The sequence below is a fragment of the Dromiciops gliroides genome, chromosome 6, assembly GCF_019393635.1.
Source record: "Dromiciops gliroides isolate mDroGli1 chromosome 6, mDroGli1.pri, whole genome shotgun sequence".
In the NCBI taxonomy this organism is placed as follows: Eukaryota; Metazoa; Chordata; class Mammalia; order Microbiotheria; family Microbiotheriidae; genus Dromiciops; species Dromiciops gliroides.
This window is the reverse complement of record NC_057866.1, coordinates 110,664,905-110,684,285: the sequence shown is the minus strand read 5'-3', so window position 1 is coordinate 110,684,285 and position 19,381 is coordinate 110,664,905. Positions and strand designations below refer to the sequence as shown.

At 49.9% G+C, this 19,381-nt stretch overlaps 1 protein-coding gene across 1 annotated transcript in view; it reads left to right on the top strand.

The window, feature by feature from the left end:
• DENND2B (DENN domain containing 2B) overlaps positions 1–19,381 on the top strand; it is a 212,496-nt gene that overhangs the window by 176,834 nt on the left and 16,281 nt on the right. Inside the window, 3 exon segments of the mRNA XM_043970649.1 lie at positions 2,669–2,900; positions 14,827–14,904; positions 15,800–15,940. Coding sequence (XP_043826584.1) covers positions 2,669–2,900; positions 14,827–14,904; positions 15,800–15,940 — 451 coding nt within the window.

Here is a 19,381-nt window from a genome sequence, read left to right as displayed (position 1 = left end):
CTGTGTCATCCCTTTCTCTTTCCTGCAAAGGCTCCAGTGCTGACATGACGTGCTGTAAAGCTTGTTTATTACTCCCGCCTCCTAAGTGGACATGCTTTTGGTCAGAGAAGCTGCATTCAACAGCTCTATCAGAAATGACCTCAGCCAAGACTTGGGGGGGTGGGGTGTATGGAGGGCCGGCAGCAGCCCCTAAGTATATAACACAGAGGAGGAAAGGGGAGGAGAAGTAGAGGGTTCTGGGACCAGTGAAGCTAACACCTGTAATGCTTTGCCTGTTGGGGGTGGGGGAGGGAGGGCTTCCTTTGATTCTAAAAGAGTGGGGAGGGTAGGAAGAGGAAGTCAAGAGAAAGATGATGAGCAGAAGGAAGGTACATTTGGCATCATGCCTATTTTATCCCAAGTAGATGGATAGAACATATGATGATTAGGATGCATTAGTTCAACCAATATGAAATGCCTACTTTATAAATTCAACACATATTAACGCCTGCTGTGTACACTGAAGTCTTGCTCTAATGCTTCTTGTGGCATGGGGCTGACCCTGTTTTTCGAGGGCTAGGCCAGCAGAGGACAGGTTCTGGCAAAGGTTTTTAAATAGAGGCCTGGAAGTAAACTGTATGCCTATTGCATGAAGATTCAACTAAGGTCAGGGAGCCTTCATTACCAGGCCCAGCCCAAAGTGATCAATGTTTCAGCCACTGCAACTCTTTTCTTTTTCTCCCCCCCCCCCGGGGCAATGAGGGTTAAGTGACTTGCCAGGGTCATACAGCTAGTCAGTGTCAAGTGTCGAGTACAGATTGAACCCAGGTCTCCTGAATCCAGCCTGGTGCTTTATCCACTGCACCACCTAGCCGCCCCACCTCCCACCCAGCAACTCTTGAAAACTATTTATGAAGTAGCAGAAACTTTGAGACCTGAGTCAGTAGAAGGAGTGCATACAGAGAAGCGTTGACGAATCTTGGCAGTATTCAAGTCCTAGTACAGAGAACTGTTTTCTGCTGCAGGAAATCAAGAGGTAGATAGGATTCACTCCTGCCCACAAGATGCTTACCTACGTCACTGTCCCCTGCTTCCTCAGTTCATCTTGATCCTCTGTGTCAGTTTTGGCCAAACAAAAAAGAAAAAAAAAAGAAAAGAAAGAGGAGCCAATGATCTGTACATAAGGATCCTTGTGGGTCACCTGTCAACCTAGTTTTAAATGTAATATTATTTATGCTTTATTGTATTTTTATTTATTTTGTTAAATATTCCTAATTACATTTAATCTGATTCTGGCTGTACTAGGGAGTATCCTGGGGAATGTTTGCTGCTGCTGCTCTATGCCAATGGAAGAGACCCTTTCTCATGATACTCCCAGAACAATATATAACCCCAAAGTGATTTCCTTGTTTTAGAATGATTTACACGATCGGTTTTTCTGCAGATTTGTCACCTAATATCCTTTGTCCAGGACTAATCTTCATTCTTTGTTAGTTTCCATTCCTTGACTAGTTGGTTTAGTGAAGAATGGAAGAGGGGGGCCTGGCTGGATAGTGATGGGGCTGAGCCAATATTCACAAAGTAAGGAAAAGGCAGTTGAGGTTTTTGGTTACTGAGCCCTATTCACCCAGAGTACGATGAATGCCACAGAATGCAGGTAGAGCCCAGGTGGTAAAAGAGAGCAGGCATATGTAATAGGGTCTCCACCTGGAGCTTGTTTATAGAGAGAACCAGCTTGGCTGACCTCAGTTTGGAAAAAGTCTAGGGGAGACTTTTCCTGGGCTGGGGCTGATGTGAAGAAGATGAAAGGATAAGCATAGGTTAATGAGAGCTCCTTCATAGAGATGTCCAAGAACTTGGGGGTGGGGTGGCGCAGTGTGTGGTGGAAGCCTAGATGGGCACAGGTTGACTATATTCCCTAGAGGTGTGAGGCAAGCTAATACAGAGTAGGCAGGCAGCCACTGAATATGAGTGCCTCTACCTGCAGAGCTTTTGTGTTGGCACCCAGAATGGATTAGGGCCAGGGCTTGGGAGGGAAGCAAGGATGGGCAGTGGGGAAACCTCTATCCCCTGCATTTGAAGAGATCTGAGGTCCCTTCCCAGCCACAAGCTTTTTGCTGTGTCCCCAAAACAGAGGATAAGCTTCCCACTTGTTCTCTCTGTCTCTGTCTCCGTCTGCCTGCCTGTCTGTCAGTCCTGCTGCCTGTTTGTTCCTCCAATCCAGACACATTTATTGAGTACACATGTGTGAAGCACTATGTGGGACTTTTAACTATTGTTATTTGTACTAATAGCGCTATACTCCCTCCCTTTGTTTTATTTTATAGCACTCTTTTTTAAAAAAAAACTTTGAGTTTCAAATTCTCTCCCTTCCCCCAGCCCTTCCCCTATCCATTTCCCCTCCTTTCTTAGGTGAGCTAAGGGTTTTCTGATCCTCTGCCTTCTCCTTTACTGGTGTCCATGGTTATATTCCCCCATGACCTCTGGTTCCTAGACCGCTTAAGGACCCTCATTGGCATGCTAGTCCATTTTCTGACAGCTGAGACCCCGGAAGAAGAAGGAGACCAGAAGAGTTGCTGTGATGGAAAAGGGGCCTGGGCACTCTGGGAACACGTGCCAGTGGTTCCTAGGGTCAGGCCCCGGGAGAAAGCTGCTGGGAGACTATAATGAGCCCCCTCCCCCCTGTTCCCTCTCCTCCGCCACAGCTCTCCCTGAAATCGGGCAGTCAGTCTTTGCGCATCGGGAACTGGTCCGAGAGGAAGGGCCACCGGTTGCCGCGGTTACCCAAGAGGCACAGCCACGATGACATGCTGCTGTTGGCCCAGCTGAGCTTGCCTTCCTCACCCTCCAGCCTCAATGAAGACAGTCTCAGTACCACGAGCGAACTCCTCTCAAGCCGCCGTGCCCGCCGCATCCCTAAGGTAGCCTTGTTGGCAGGGAGGGATGGGCATTTCATCTCGCTGCCGGGGCCTTCGTCGGCCGTGCTCATCTCTTCTGGGCCTACTGCCCAGGGCACTGTCAGGAAGTATCACGCCCATCCGGCCATCTTTGCTGCGATTCTGATTTAGTCCTTTCCTCCTCATCTCCATCAACAAAGAGGGGAGTAGACCTCCATGCTTGGCGCCAAGAAGGTTCTAAAGGAAAGAAAAGACGGCCTTTGGCTTTGGCAAGATCCCAGTCTGAAGGGCCACACACCTGGGGAGCTTCCAGTCTGATGGAAAAGATAAGGCATTTGCTGTCAGGGAGAAAAGATCCCCTGTGGGAGATTCCAGCCTAAAGGGAGAGCCACTCATTGTCCTTGCCTTCCAGTACTTTCAGATCTATAGGACTTGATTCCTCCCCTAAAAGAAGCTCCAGTCTGATGAGAGCGAGACACACACACAGAATAACAAATAGATTTACATGTACATTTCTATATGTAACCACATCCAAATTCATCTCTAGGACCACAGGCACAAATAAATCAACAAGCATTGATTTAGCACCAAGGGTGTAGGAGGGACTGTGCTAGGTGCCGGGGGTGCAACCTTGCTCTCCAGAACCTTCCCTTCTACGGGGAGACTAGAAATTGTACAAAATAAAGACAAGGGGTCGCTTTCTGAGCCAGAGAACCAGCAGCAGGGGGATCAAGACAGGCTTTCCTTTAGAAGCTTGGAGGGGTAGAGCTGGACCAGGTGGTGAAGACTTCCCCTTTAGAATATCTCTTCTCCTCCTCTGACACTGTCACCTCTTGGCGCAGACCCTCCCTCACCTCACGCCTGGACTACTGCAATAGCTGCTGGTGGCGTCTGCTGGCCCCATTGCAATCCGTTCTCCATTCAGCTGCTAAGATAGCACAGGTCCGATCACGTCACCCCCTCTCTCCCCCGCCAAATAAACCACAGAGGTTCCCTATTGCCTCCAGATAAACAATGCTCTGATTGGCATTCGGAGCCCTTGGGACCCCAGCCCCCTTCTGCCTCTGGCTTCTTATACCTCACTCCTCACCACGTCCTCTTCTATCCAGTGACACTGACACCTTCTGCCTGTTCCACGAACAAGACACTCCACTCTTTGGCTCTGTGTATTTTCTCCGGCCGGCCGCCGTGCCTGGAATGCTCTCCTGCCTCACTCTGACCACTGACCTCCCTGACCTCCTTTTAATCCCCACTAAAATCCATCCCACCTCTGAATTTCAGTCCCCTCCCTCTGTTTATTATTTCCTATTTGTCCTGCATATAATATAACTTGCTCTGTATAGATTTGTTTGCATGTTGTCTCTCACATTAAATTGTCAGCTCCTTGAGGGCAGGGATTCTCCTTTGCCTCTTTTGTATGCCCAGTGCCTGGTACATAGTAGGTGCTTAATAAATGTTCATTGATTGATCGATCCATGGATTGACTTCAAAACCAAGGCAACGCGTTGATTTTTGATCTGAAAGACAAGCAGGAGGCATTGGCGTTTATGGAGCAGGGAGTGATTGGGCTCAGATCTTCACTTTAGGAAAATCATTTTAGCACCTTTGTGGAGTTTGGAGCGGGGAGACCACGGAGGAAGCTATTTTAATAATCTAGGTGAGAGCTGCTGACGGCCTCACCTGAGGTGGGGCTTTGTGAGTAGAGAAGGCAACCCATGAGAGAGGATGCTCTGTATCTGTGAGGTTCTCTCTGAAGAAGGCAGTTCTCAGACTGACTTCCCAAGTATGTGTTGTCTTTTCCTCCTCCCCCAACGCCGCTGGGCAGGGAGCAGGATTTAGCCAAAGGGGTATTTTTAGCCGACAAACAATGCTTGGATATATTGGGAATTAGCTCCTTCCTGTCCCATCCCAAATACAGTCAGGAAGAAAAAGGACCAGATTCCCTGTTCCTGTCTTTTCTTTTGGGAAGCTGTGCCTACAGAGGTGATTTCATTCTATCAAGAGAAGGTTGTAGAGATCCCACAGCTTCTCAGTTCTGTTAAAGTTTCTAATGCTTTTTCCCGTTTTGCAGGGCAGGGAGGGGCACTAGATTTCTCCTCTCTGCCTCCGTAGCAGGCTTGGATCCACCCTTAGATGGACGAGTCTCTCACCTCATCCACCCCTGTCCCGTGTGTTTGCAGAAGCCTCTCATGGTACCTCAGAGCAAGGAGGAATCAGAGAACTGGATTCCACAAGAGCCAGTAACACCCTATAGATGCTTCATTCATCTTAGGAAGCCATCCCTGCTCTCAGCAAACTCCTAGTCTGATAACAGCGTACAGTCATTATTCTGACACAGAATGCTGTTATCATGCCAAGGGGAAAATCTCTTCCTGGGTGCTAGTTGGATGTGATCATTTCCTGGGCAGTAGAAGTCATGGTGGCAAGATCGGTGGGAGGAGGGTTTTCCGGACCAAGAGCACGTGGCTCTGATATTTGGGCAAAGGATCCTTTCCCGTCCCTGGGTGGTTTGATGTTGGGAGGAGCTGCGGCTCACTGCTTGAACAATGGTGGTCATGGGTCCATTGTCAGATGAGGTGGGGCACAGGGCTACAGCCCCGGGGGGATTGTAGCTTCGTTGGCAGGAAGCTCAGGAAGGGAGGGTGCCTTTGATGTGGAGGGTGAAGAGGCTTTGCCGCTCACCCACCTCTTCTCGCATTCTTTCATCCAGCTTGTCCCAGAGGATCAATTCCATCTATAATGCCAAGAGGGGCAAGAAGAGGTTAAAGAAGCTGCCATGTCTAGCATCGAAACCGCATCCTGAGAGGTAAGCTGGGAAGCCTTCCACTTGGCACAGGCACTCGAGTGCCCGGACTTAGCTGGGACTTTTGAATATTTGAGCACATCTGCTCACCACTTCTGCCCACTATCCCATCCTAAGTTGTCCTCTGGGAGAGAGGGACTGTGGCCTTGGTGAGGAGGGGAAGCGGCCTCAGTGTTACCCCATCAGAGTCCTGTTCATTTCTTCACTCCTCTGCCCTTGCCCCAGGACAGTGGGGAACTCGAGGCTGGGGCAGTGGGGCACACTGGAAATCAGGAGACCTGGACAACGAGTCCAGTATTCTTCCCAGGACATCCCACTGTCCGGGCCTCCTATTCCCCATGAGGTTCTCTCTGAACCTCAGTTTCCTCACCTATATAATCAGGGTGATAATACTTGTCTACCTATATCACAGGATTCTCATGAGGAAAGTACTTTGTAATCCTTAAAATACTCTATAAATGTAATCTATCATTATTACTAGTGTTGCAAAGTGGATAGAAAGCTTAGGCTGTGGTTGTTGACCTCAGAAGGTATCTGGTCTAATCCATACTTGAACCACACTTCTCTCTATAACATATCTGATCATGGTCATTGGGCATTTGCAAAGTGGATAGAAAGGCTTAGATGGGGTCTTATAAGGTCCTTTGGCTTAAGATAATGGTGTGTGCATGCGTGTGCATGTGTGTGTGTGTGTGTGTGTGTGTGTGTGTGTGTAGGAGTGGGGGAGTAATGGTCCAGCAAGATGGAGAGGCAGGGGAACCCCTTCTCACCATAGTAAGTGTGAAACCTCTGTTCCACATGCATTCAGTTGTTCCTATCTCTGACTATATATGTGGGCCTCCTATGGACAGCTCACTGACCCACTAACTTTATTTTATTTGGGGATTACTTAACGTGGTTGGTTAAAAAAAAAAAAGAGCAATCTGTCCAGTGAGGCACATAGGTGCTACCATGCATTTGCCACCTTCCCTCTGTCCCATGGCCACAGATAGCCCTCCTCCCTCCAGCCTTTCTTGTTCATGGTAACTTTACTATGTTCATAGCCAGAGGGGTGCTGGTAAGTTATTTACATCCGACTCTCTCCCCTTGTTTCTCCCCTCAAAAAAAACCCCACCACCACCATGCAGAACACACTTAGAAGTTTAATTTGCATTACCACATTTTCTCCATCACCTTTCTCAAGTCTAGACAATCAAGGACAATAAAATGTCAAGTCTGATTTTGTAGCATTTTTGCATGATTTCTAAATATAAATGCTCACACTGAACATTAAGCAATTGGTTCTGGGGAGCCTGTTTGAGATAGTGCAGGGCACCCCTGAATCAAGCTTGCACGGTGCCTAGCACATAGTAAACAAATGTTTATGGACTACAGGAAGAAACAAATGGGGAGTGTAGAGGGCCAGTAACAAACTCATCATCACCCCTGAGATGCCCCGCACGTGCTTTACCGGTCATGTGGGAAGGGTGGTGAAGTGTTGTTTCTCTTGTTTTTTACAGACGAGAACAGTGAGAGTGAGAGCGATTCTGATGACCGGTTTAAAGGTGAGGGGGTTGGGGTTACTGTTGGGGGCGAGGAGGGACATACCTTTGCTTATACTGGTGCAAGTGGTCTGCCACAAGCTGAAACCTACTTCCAACCCCCTGTCCTCCCTAGAAGTGACCCTTTAGGGACCCATAGAGACTCACTGGATTTACAGTGACAAGGGATCTTAGCGTAAGACAAAAGAGAAGGGCAGGAGCTAGTCCCTAATTGCCCACTCAGAAGGACTCAACCCCAGAACCTCAAAACCATTTTCACCCCTTTTCAGAGGACCGAGCAGGCCCGGGCTCAGCCTGGTGTCCCATGGGCTTGTGGCTCCGAAGTCCCTCCCTGGTGGGGGTGCGGAGCCTGTGGCTACGTAGGGAGTAGGCAGCAGGCTACGGTGAAAGAGAAACCACGGGGATGGCTGAGAGTGAATTCCAGGTGTTTATCATGGGGGCATGATGGGATGCAGCCAGCTCCAGACGGTTCCCTTTGACCATATTTGCTGCCAGTGGGATGGAAGGCCAGATGTGCCTCTCAAATTGTGCTGGGAATGGGAAGGGTGAGGAGGGGCAGGGGAGGATGAGGTTCCTTCCTGATGGCTAGAAAGGAGCCTCGAACCTCTAGAAGTCAGGCCTTTCGAGTTCCTCTCCTACTCTTCCCTCAGATAGAAGGGGAGAGTCCCTTAGCCTGGCCTTGTGAGCACCTTCCCCCCTTCTCCATCTTGCCTGGGCCCTCGGTGAAAACTTAGCTCAGCCTCTCATCATTAAAGCAAATGGGAATTTTCTCCTTCTCTTCTTCCCTTTCCTCTCTTTTTGTCCTGTCTTGGTTGCCATTGGTATACCAGGAGAAGCTAATGACATGTTTTTTGATCTGTCTCCAGAGGTCATTTTGACTATGACCCAGTCTCTGGGGCAGGGAGAAGGGAGGCAGTGGGAGTAAACATTCAGGAAGGCCTGGGGAAATCCCAAGGAACTAGGCCCAACCATGATTTAGCCAAGAGACAAGGCCCAGAGCCATCCTTGGAGGTTGGGCTCATAGAATCCTGTAGTTGTTGGCCTCAGAAGGTATCTGGTCTAATCCGTACTAGAATCCGTAAAATTCTAGCTAAACTGTCTAACATATCTAATGAGTGGTTGCCAATAAATTATAAGCTTTAGCAAGAGTTAGACTTTTAAGCATTTATTAAGGAGAATAAAAATTTGGTGAAGAGAGAAAGAAAGGCCTGGATTCATCTATCTATCAAAGGGAGAGAGCATTCCTAGCACTGCTCTCCGCCAGAGTCCTGGCGAAAGACGGCGAGAGCACCAGCCTCGCCCCCTCTTCCTCCCACAAGCAAACATCACTTCCTGATGCCAAAGAAAAGCCACATGTCTTACCCTCAGATGCCTTCTCCTCGTGGCGGAGCTTTCCTACAGTAAGTCTCCAGAAGGTGGCATCATTCCAATCGTTACACTCCTCTCTACAACATATCTGATCATTGGTCATTGGGCATTTGCTAGAAGGCCCCTAGTGATGGATGAAGACCTCCCTCCTTCCTAAGGCAAGTCTATTCGACTTTTGGACAACTGTCTTCAGGAATTTTTTTGTCTTATGTAATTGACATCTCCTGCATTTTGCTTCCAGTTCTTCTGTCTGGGACCGAGAAGAACGAGTCTTAAACCCTCTTCCTTAGAACAGACAGCCTGGGGGCAGCTAGGTGGCACAGTGGATAGAGCACGGCCCTGGAGTCAGGAGTACCTGAGTTCAAATCCGGCCTCAGACACTTAACACTTACTAGCTGTGTGACCCTGGGCAAGTCACTAACCCCAATTTGCCTCACTAAAAAAAAAAAAAAAAAAAAAAAAGAACAGACAGCCTGGAGATGTTTGAAGAAAGCGTCCTGTCCCCCTGAGCCTCCTTGTCTCCAGTCTCTCCCACCGCCTCCACCTCATGGCTTTGAGTTCCTGGCCCTCCCAGTCACTTTTCTGTCCACTTTAGCCTGTTGATGTCCTTTTTCACCTGTGCATTGCTGCCTAGCCCTGAAGACAGTTCTCCAGGTGTGACCTGCTGAGATATCATTTCAGATTCAGACCCTCCTTCTGGCTTCTTGAGATTTCTTTAAGATCCTAAATTCTCTCACCTGCCCATCTGCAAGCCCTTCCTCCCTTGTGTTGTCTCCAAATTTGATGCTCATGTCAACTGTACTTTCATCTCAGTCACTGATGAAAGTGTTAAATAGGCCAGGTTCAGAACCAGAACAGTGCAGCGACCCACCAGAGATCACCCTTCTGGCTGACACTGATCAATCCATCGTGGCTCTTCTGAGCCGTGTTATCCTGGGCACAAATTATTGGTTTCCTCATCTGTAAAAACGGGGATGATCATTCACCACCTGCCTCACGGCAAGAGAAGTATGTTGTAAACCTTGTTGTTGGACTCTTTGTGACCCCACGTGGGGTCTTCTTGGCAGAGATTCTGGAGTGGTTTGCCATTTACTTCTCTAGCTCTTTTACAAATGAGGAAACTGAGGCAAACAGGGTAAGGTGACTTGCCCAGGGTCATACAGCTGGTAAGTGTCTGAGGCCAGATTGGAACTCAGAAGAAGAATCTTCCTTTCTCTAGGCCCATCACTTTATCCCCCATGCCCTCTTGTAAACCTTTAAAGTACTCTATATGTGTGAGTTGTTATTACTTGGGTTTGGTTGTTCGACCATTCCAAATCCATTTTATTGTACTATCACCCGGTCTATATCTCTTCGTCACGTTCCTAAGAATATAATGAGAGCCCTTGTCATATGCCTTGCTGAAACCCAGAGGGACATCACCTATGGAAGGGAGGAGGCACTGTCCACCCAAATAATGATCTCATCCCTCTTTGTTCTTCTCTTGTGCTCAGTATAGTGTAGTTTAAATAGCAGCTAGGTGGTGTGGTAGATAGAGCACTGGTCCTGAAGTTGGGAGGACCTGAGTTCAAGTTTGATGTCTGACACTTACTAGCTGTATGACCTTGGGCAAGTCACTTAACCCCAATTGCCTTAAAACACTCAGGGTATCTCCATACATCCTGATCTATATCTTGCCACTGGACCTAGATGGCTCTGGGAGGAAAGAGGGAGGTTTGTGACCTTGCATAGACAGCCCCTCCCTCACTTAAATCCAATTCACCACAAGTCATGACATCACCCTGATGTCATGGTCCTCTTTGAGAATGAAGGACAAAACAGTAGTTTAAATAGCTGTTTTGATTGTACTTTTCATTATTCTCAAGCCTCAGCTCATCTGGGCTTTCGCATTCCTGTCAGCTTCTTACAGAACCTTATTGATCTCTTGTATCTTCAATTATCTGACTTTTCCATTTTCTGTCTACCTTTTAAGAACTGGCCAGTGTTCTTTCTTGCTCATCCTGGGGATGAGGGGATCCCAGATAGAACAAGCTGAGTGCCTTGCACCAGTCCTTGACTTTCACCCTGAGACCCCAGATTTGCTCCCTTGTGCCCCTTCCTACTCTTAAGAGACCCCGAGAGCCCAGTGGCGGCTGTGCCCTGATGTTGACGGGATAAACCCCGCCCTCTTCCAGCTCACACCCAGCGCCTTGGTGCACATCCAGTCTATGCTGAAGCGAGCGCCCAGCTACCGAACGCTAGAACTGGAGCTGATCGAGTGGCAGGAGCGAGAGAGCTGTTTGAGTACTTTGTGGTGGTATCGCTGAAGAAGAAGCCCATCAGAAAACACCTACCTCCCAGAGGTCTCCTACCAGTTCCCAAGGTGAGGCATCCCTGGCACAGCCAGACCAACCCCCTGGGCTCGCATGCTGCCCCCCGGGTACCACGTCAGGGTGGAGCTGGGGAAACAAGGGCTCACTTCTTTGCAGATGGGGTCTGTCACTGAGATGACGGTAGCCCTGATGCTCAGGCAATGTTGTCTCTGACCCTGGGGCCAGCAGACTTTCCAAGGCTGGGCCAAGCTCTTCTGATCTGATGTTCTCATGGGAGAGACAGCACAGACCAGGTCTGTTTACTCCTGACCAGCTATGGATCACAGCATAGGGGTCTGCAGACTTGGCCAACTGCATCATCTGGGGAGGAGGAGGTGGAGGAGGAGACATGAGGACCCATCCTTCACAGGGTGTAGAGTCATGCCAGCTATCAGGACGATACCCAGGGTCCATCCCCCCCTCTCACCTCATACAAGTGGCTCAGCATAACATCATGGCTTCTCTTTCCACCTGCTCTTCCAGCTGGACAGACCTACCAAGCAGATGCGGGAGGCCGAGAGCGGCTCAAAGCATCCCCCAATTCTGTTTCCCTGATGCAAGGATTGGTCTCCTGTCTCTGATTACAGCAGGTGAGTCTATCTCTGCAGATTTGGCTAGAGAAGAGTGGTGGGGATGGGGCCTGGCTTTTGAGTCTCCCTGCAGATCCCCTTAGCAACATTTTGGGTGGTGGCAAGGGGCTGCACCTAGTCAGGTCCTCACCCCACTGCAGCTCCCTTTCCCGGGCATCAGCTCCGTGCCTGGAGCCCAGGCCCGACAGGTGGGGTGGAGGGGGATGGCAGCTTCTTGGTCCAATGGGGCAGATCCTGTAGACCCCTCCCACAATGAGTCTCTCTGTTCCAGTGAAACATTCTCTTTCATGCTCACGGGGGAGGATGGCAGCCGCCGATTTGGTTACTGCAGGCGGTTACTGGTGAGTATGGCCTTTTTGTTGGTAGAGAGTGGATAGATTAGGAGGAAGCAAGGGGTCCGATTCTGAGATGTGAGGAGACAGGGATAGGGGTGTTCCTAGCACTCCAGAATAAGCAGACCTCTCTATCTATGAGTCCCTTGCTGCAAATGGGGAAGAGAGCAGGGAACATGGTACAGAGTGCTCTTGGGAAGGCAGCCCATGGCCTCTTTAGATTCCCAGCCTTAGTGGTATTTTCTGAGGGCCCTCGGGGAGACTCTGCCCCCGGCCCCTGGGATGGTTTGAAGCTCTCTTAGCTCGCAAGCCTGTCTGTGACTCTTTCTCTCTGCTGGAGCATCCTGGGACCCCTGGGCTCAGGGAATTATCAAGGAAACATCCCTGGCGGGGCCCCAAAGACTATAGCCGTGTGGAATTGGGGCTGGAGGGTGGCCGACTCTCCCTGATGGTTGGCTCCCCTATCAATTTTTAGATTTTGTTTTCTTGTTCCCTCTGCCCCTCCCCCTTCTCCAAGGCTTTTGAGTCCACAGCCTTGTTCCTTGACTCTTGCTGGGGCTAGATCTGGCCCCGGGCTCAGGGTTGGGCTCTCTGTTGGGTGAGGACATTATCCTTGCAATGGTGTGTGTGATAGGGGTGTCAGAATCAGAATCTAGCTTCAGGATATCACCTGGGCTCCCCCTTCTTGCTTCCTCCACTGTTTCATGACTCTTGGTGTCAGTCAGAACTTTGGCCAGTGGGCCTGGGAGCTGAGTGAGGACGGGGTCATTTCTTTTTTTGTTTCCTTTTGGTGAGGCAATTGGGGTTAAGTGACTTGCCCAGGGTCACACAGCTACTAAGTGTCAAGTGTCTGAGGCCAGATTTGAACTGAGGTCCTCCGGGCTCCAGGGCTGGTGTTTTATCCACTGTGCTACCAGCTTTCCCCAGGATCATTTCTTCTCTGAGGTCTTAGGGAGAGATAATGCCTCCACTGGAGAGGCCTTGAGGGCTAATAGCCCCTGTTGGGTCTCACTCACTCACTCTGCCTGGGAAATGGACTGAGACTGTGCCTGAGGGGCACCAGCAGGGAAGGCAGCTGGTTAGTGGGGGCAGACCACTTTATTTTAGCTTAACAATGTGTGGGGGTTGGGGAACGCTATTTCCAAGAGCCAGTGTGGGGATGGAGAATGCTGCTTCCCAAACTCTTGGCCAGTAAGATATCCTTAGAGGGGGCAGCTAGGTGGTGCAGTGGATAGAGCACCAGCCCTGGATTCACGAGGACCTGAATTCAAATCAGGCCTCAGACACTTAACACTTATTAGCTGTGTGACCCTGGGCAAGTCACTTAACCCCAACTGCTTAAAAAAAAAAGAATAAAAAAAGATATCCTTAGATTGGTTTGTCAACCAGTCAACAAGCATTTATTAAGCACCTCCTGTGTACGAGACCCTGGACTGGGCATGGGAGATAGGAAGGTAAAAAAATGAATCAAGCCCTGCCCTTGAGAAGCTTACGCTATATCAGAAGTTATGGAGATACCTGAGTCCTAGTGAGAGGGAGAGCACCTTGGTTCATGCCAGGTTGGGGTGGGGGTGGGGGGCCAGGAGATAACACCAGGAAAGAGGCTGGACTGGAGAAGTCCAGGCTGAGGACAGGGGAGTCAAATAGGGGGCTGGTTGAGAAATAAATTGGACTAAGGACCTGATGGGAGTGAGGCAGGGTGTAGGGTAGAGGACAGGCAAGGCTTGCTAGGAGCCTGCAACGTCCCTGGGGGTCTGCGGAGTTTTCTCCAAGCTCGTCGGGGCTTGAGTGTGGAACAACTTTTGTTCCTGGTCTCACAGCTGCCCTGGGAGGGAACAGCGTGTTTGTGCTGGCCTGCACAGAGCCGGCCCAGCCTGGACCCGAGCCAAGGGGGCTGGCACCAGATCGGCATTCCTGCAGATTGGACACAATGATTTTAACCCAAATCCCACATACTTGATTTAATCACTCAGGGCTTTTGAGGGGGGTAGTGAAGAGAAAAGGGGGGGGGTGTAGCGAGAGAAAGGAGTTAGTTTCATGCCTAATATGGACAAAAAAAAAAAGGATTCCACTCTCTTTCTGGAGCTGTGACGTGGGGCCAGCAGGTCTGAATCCTGAAATAGCCCCCTTCTGCATTTGCTCAGTGGGCTGAGGCCGAGCCCTAGAGGGCGTCAGGGCCTCCACCTGCTACTCCTCCCCTGCCCCATCCCCAGGTATCCCTTGAGCACCTGTGTTTGGTCCCAGTCACTCAGGACAACACTGCCCAGCTTCACCAAGCGGGCTGGGGGATGGATGGGCTGTCAGAGCCGGCTCCTCACTTTTCTCTCTCTCCCTCTCTCCTCAGCTTCCTTTCCCCTGTATCCTTCTGCTTTCCTTTGGCTTCTTGTCTTCCGCTCTCTCTGCCTTTCCCCCCAATTCTGCCTCGTCAGGTCTCCCTCTACCCTCCCCAGAACAGCAGATAGAGAGACTGGATGAGGGGACGCGGGCCGCTTCCCCTCTGCCTGACTCAGTGAGTGTCTGCTGCCTCAGACCCTCTTGTCCCCACAGGACAAGGTCAGGGGAGAGTATGCCCCCAAGACACTCTCTAGTGAGTGCTTGGTCCTCTGTCCTTTATGTTGGTCCCAGAGGGGATTGTTAGTCTCTGTTCTTCTGAGGATGGGGATGGGGGTGGGGAACGTCTGCTATTGGTGGGGGATACCTCTGGAGGTGTGGCAGAAAGGGGGCTTCAGGGAAGACAAAATGGGATCACCCAGCACTTTGGGGGACTTGAATCATTAAAATGAGGGTAAGCCAATTGGAGGACGTCAACGTGCCCTCTCCTGTGGGGTCTGGTTAGTCCTGGCAGCTCCCTCTGGGGGTGGCAGAGGGCTGGGAACTCCCCTGCCCCGGGTGGTGTGGGGACAAGCCCAGCCGGTCAGTAACCATCAGCTCCTTCTGTGTCTCTGCCTTCTCCTCCGTCTCATAGCCGAGTGGCAAAGGGCCTCGCCTCCCCGAGGTGTACTGCGTCATCAGCCGCCTTGGCTGCTTTGGCTTGTTTTCCAAGGTAAGGCAGGATCTCGGGGCAAAGTGGGGGAGCCCCTTCCAAGGGTCCTCCTGGACAAACCAATTTGCCGGGTTCCCTTAGGAAGTCAGCATGGGATCAAAGGAAAGACCACTGGGCATTGGGTCCTGGAACCTGGATTCGAATCCCAGCTCGTGTCCTCATCTGTAAAATGGGAATACTGATAATAGATAGCACCTCTTACCTCCCAGAGTTGACTGGCTCCAATGACAATGTATACATAAAGCACTTTGTAGACCTTAAGGTAGCGTACAAATGTTAGCTCTCCATAGCTAGAGAGAAAAATGGAGAGTTGTGAGGATGACAGCGAGTGGGGCAGCATCTGTAGTCAACACATGAGAAAACCGTCTGCGTGTGTGTGTGTGTGTGTGTGTGTGTGTGTGTGTGTGTCTCTCGGGGGTTGGGGGGGGCAGCTCTCATTGTTTCTGAAGCCCAGCTCCCTACAGAGTTGATGTTTCTGCCACTGTCAGTCCTTATTGGTCAGAGGCCTGAGTTGCTGCAGCCACAGGGAGCCCTAAAGAGCCCTTGAGGCCCGGCAAAAGACTGGGGACAGAGCTCAGTCTTCTGGGTTGTGGGCATGTGGATGGGATGCTGGGAGAACCAAATGATCCCAGGAAGTCTTTTCTATGCTCAGCTACAGGGCACAGAGCTGTGGGCCTTATTTGGACAGCAGGGTGAATAGTGGTGGTCGTGGGTGGGGAGTGGGAGTCCCATTCACACAAAGCTGGAGTGGGGGGGAGGGTTCTAGATTCTCTGCAGCAGACAAGAGAAACATAGCCCCTAGTCTGGCTACCCAGTCTTTCCTAGTCCCTGCCATGCCCCTGGAGGGGGACGTACTCTGTTGATGTGGTTGTCTTTCCTTGGATGCTCGGGGCAGATCCTTGATGAGGTGGAGCGCCGTCGAGGGATCTCGGCCGCCCTGGTGTACCCCTTCATGAGAAGTCTCATGGAGTCACCCTTCCCCGCTCCAGGAAAAACCATCAAAGTGAAGACCTTCTTGCCTGGTTCAGGAAACGAGGTACAGCCTGGCCCTCGAGATCTTGTGGGCCCCTTGATCCAGGTGGTAACACTGTGGGGTTGCTACTAAGCATCAGGCGTGTCTGGAAATCTGGGTGTGCCCCCCCTTCCTTGTTTGGGGATCGAATGCGATGCTGTGCACGTCATAGGTGTGAATGCCTCTTGAATGCATGGATACTCCCCAGCCTTGGGATTTAGGTGTGGGAGCTGCTTGGCGGGCTTTCCCCGCAGCCCTCATGGGATGGCGGGAAGTAGTCTCAGGAGGTGCTGATCACATAGCTGGGCAGCTTCCCCTGGGCCATTCCCAGGGGCACCGAGCACCTTAGCCATGAAAAGACAGAGCCTGATGTTCCCAGAAGGGACAGGTCACAGCAAAATGCAAGAACCACCCCAGCCACCCTGCCTCAGTCTCCTGAGAGTCCTAGCGACCAGCCTCCTTCTAGTGTTCTGTATTTGCAGAATGGGCAGGGCCTACTGGCTTGTGCTGCCTCCTTCTCCTCTGTCCACTGCCTGTGCAGAACCTTGGCATAGGCAGGATGCTGGGATACACCCCCTGGACGGTAGCCAGACCTGCTCTTTTCCTGCTGCCAAAACGCTGCTCTGCCTCCTCCTGCTTTGGGCCAGCAGTGTTGGCTGGTAATAATTGCTGGAGTTTCTACCGGGGGTCAGGTAGGAAACCCAAATCCTTGGAGGGACAGGGTAACAATCCTCTTGTGCTCTGTGGGGCTTGTAATGAAGCACCCTCAGCGTAGTAGGAAGAGACTCTTGGGGCCTCAGTGTCCTCATCCGTAGGAATGAGACAGATTCTCACCCTGCCTCCCAGGGTTGTTGTGAGGCCCATGGGAGATAATGGCCAGATATTTTTATAATTGATGATTTCCTTGGTCTAGGTAGGTGTTCGATGCTTTAGAGCAGATCACATATCTCACGCCTTCTTCTCATGGGCTAGTCTTCTCCATGCTACCATACATCATTTTTCCAGCGAGCTGTGATTTCATTTGCTTGGGCCTTTCCCTGCACAGAACTCCACCCTTCCGAGCCTGGGTGCACAGTTTAATGGGAGGTGTGACCACCCCACCAGTCCACACACTATAAATCCTCCAGGAGAGGTGCATTAAAGTCTCTTCTCTGAAGCTTTTGGGTGTCTCAAGGTACCTGGGTTATCCTACATGGCTGTAAATCATGGCACACCACAATCTAGAAAAAATGAAGTGAATGAAGAAGCACCCTGACACCCAGTTCTATGGGTGGCCCACCTCCATTGGCCATCTGTTACCTTGTTCATTTTTTGGGAGGGTGGGGGTGGGGCAATGAGGGTTAAGTGACTTGCCCAGGGTCATACAGCTAGTAAGTGTCAAGTGTCTGAGGTCAGATTTGAACTCAGGTCCTCCTGAATCCAGGGCTGGTGCTTTATCCAATGCACCACCTAGTTGCCCCCTCTTGTTCATTCTTTTTTTTTTTTTTTTTAAGTGAGGCAATTGGAGTTAAGTGACTTGCCCAGGGTCACACAGCTAGTAAGTGTCAAGTGTCTGAGGTCGGATTTGAACTCAGGTACTCCTGACTCCAGGGCCGGTGCTCTATCCACTGTGCCACCTAGCTGTCCTTGTTCATTCTTAATATGTGATCCGCTGACCTCCTGTTCCACTCGTGTTCAACAATGAGAATTGTATCACATCTTTTCATGAGCAAACCTTCTCATTGGTAACATGCAACAACTTACCTATACTCAACAAATGTCCTTTCATTGGTCTCTGAGTTGCCATTTTAATTTCTAAGAGATCATGGGGCTCTAAGGGTTTCTAGCCAAAAAGCATCCCTAGAAGAATATTAGCGTTTGGGACCACTGAAAGCTCTGCTGCCTGCTTTCCCAAATGTGACCTGGCTTCTTCTCTTCCTCTGGTTCAATTCTGGGCCCAGACTGCTGCAGTACTTATCATAGGCTACCCATGGAACTGAGTGTCATAGTGATTTTTCATCCATTTGGTTTTTCTGGATTGTGGTGTGCTATGATTTACAGCCGTGTACAGTAGCCAAAGGATAAAAACTCTGTGTGTGTGTGTGTGTGAGCAACTTGTGATTATCTTGACAGGCTTTGCTGCACATTTCTCTAAAACTGATCCAAGCCACTCTCCTCTGCTTGTTTAATTCTGGGCCCATCCTTTATTGCCCGCCTGCAACACCTATTCAAGAGACATGTAGATATATCTATATGTCTATGCCCACTTCTATATACATATACATGTACACATATACATACGCGTACATACATACTATGAGCTAACTCAAGGTGCTGCCACCCCACTGAAAACCATATTTCAGACGACAGCCATTTTTCTTCAACTTGGGGCTTTTATCTCTGGATTTTTTGATCTCTTTTGTGTGCATCTCATTCAGAGAGGAACTCTTATATTATTCTGGAATGAGATGCAATCAACATCATATCATCCCACAAACCGGAGTTTTAGGATCTTACCATTTATAGGGAATCCCTCTTCCTCTTGGATGCCACCCAGCACCCTCTTTCATGGTTTTTCCCAAGAAGAATGTAAATGCCTCGAGGGGGAAGAACTGTTTTCATTTTTGTCATTGTCTCCCCAGTGATTGGCCCAATATTAGCTACATAGCAAATGCTTAAGAATTCTTGTGAAATTGATGTGAGTAACAATGGTGGACGCTTCTGGAGAGCACGTCCATCTCCACGTTTGATGCCTTGCTTGATATTTCACAGAGGGCCATCATCCCCGTCTAACTGGGTGTCCTCGCGGCCTCTCATCCCCTTGGTGGTTTTTCCAGATTGTGGTGCACCATGATTTACAGCCACATCCAGTAGCCAAGAGGGGTATTGGTATTTTTTAAAAAGTATGTGTGTGAACAGCTTGTGTTTGTTAAAAGCTCCAGATGGCTCTGTCTGTGGTTTCATCTGTTGAAGTATCTTGTGTAGTCTTCAGACACTGCATAGAAGACAATATTAGGAGAGAAATTCTGAGGGCTACATTTTGCTCTACCAAGTCAAAACCTTTTTTTTTTTTAACTCAATGAGCAATAAACACAAGAGGTCTTATATTTTCTCCACCATTCACTCACTTGTGTGACTGAAGTAATCTGTCTGAAAATCATGAGACCCCACAGTCTCCAAAGACCTGAAATTGCTGATGAGGTGAAGGAGAAAAGGTTGGTGGGTGTGATCCAGGTGCTGTGTATCATCTCCCGTGGCTCATTCACCAAGTGGCATAAGAGATGTCATCCAGGAAATGATGTGTGGTTGGTAAAGGAGGTGAGCCAATCACCTAGCAAGGAATGGCAGGTAACAGAGGGACAGCCCGAGCACCTCTGTTACCCACGGAATCTTAAAAGGCTTTGAGGAAGGCCCAAGCACTTGGGTAGATCCTCTGTGAATGATTGATGGGAGGCCATGGACAAGCCAATTTATCAAACATCTACT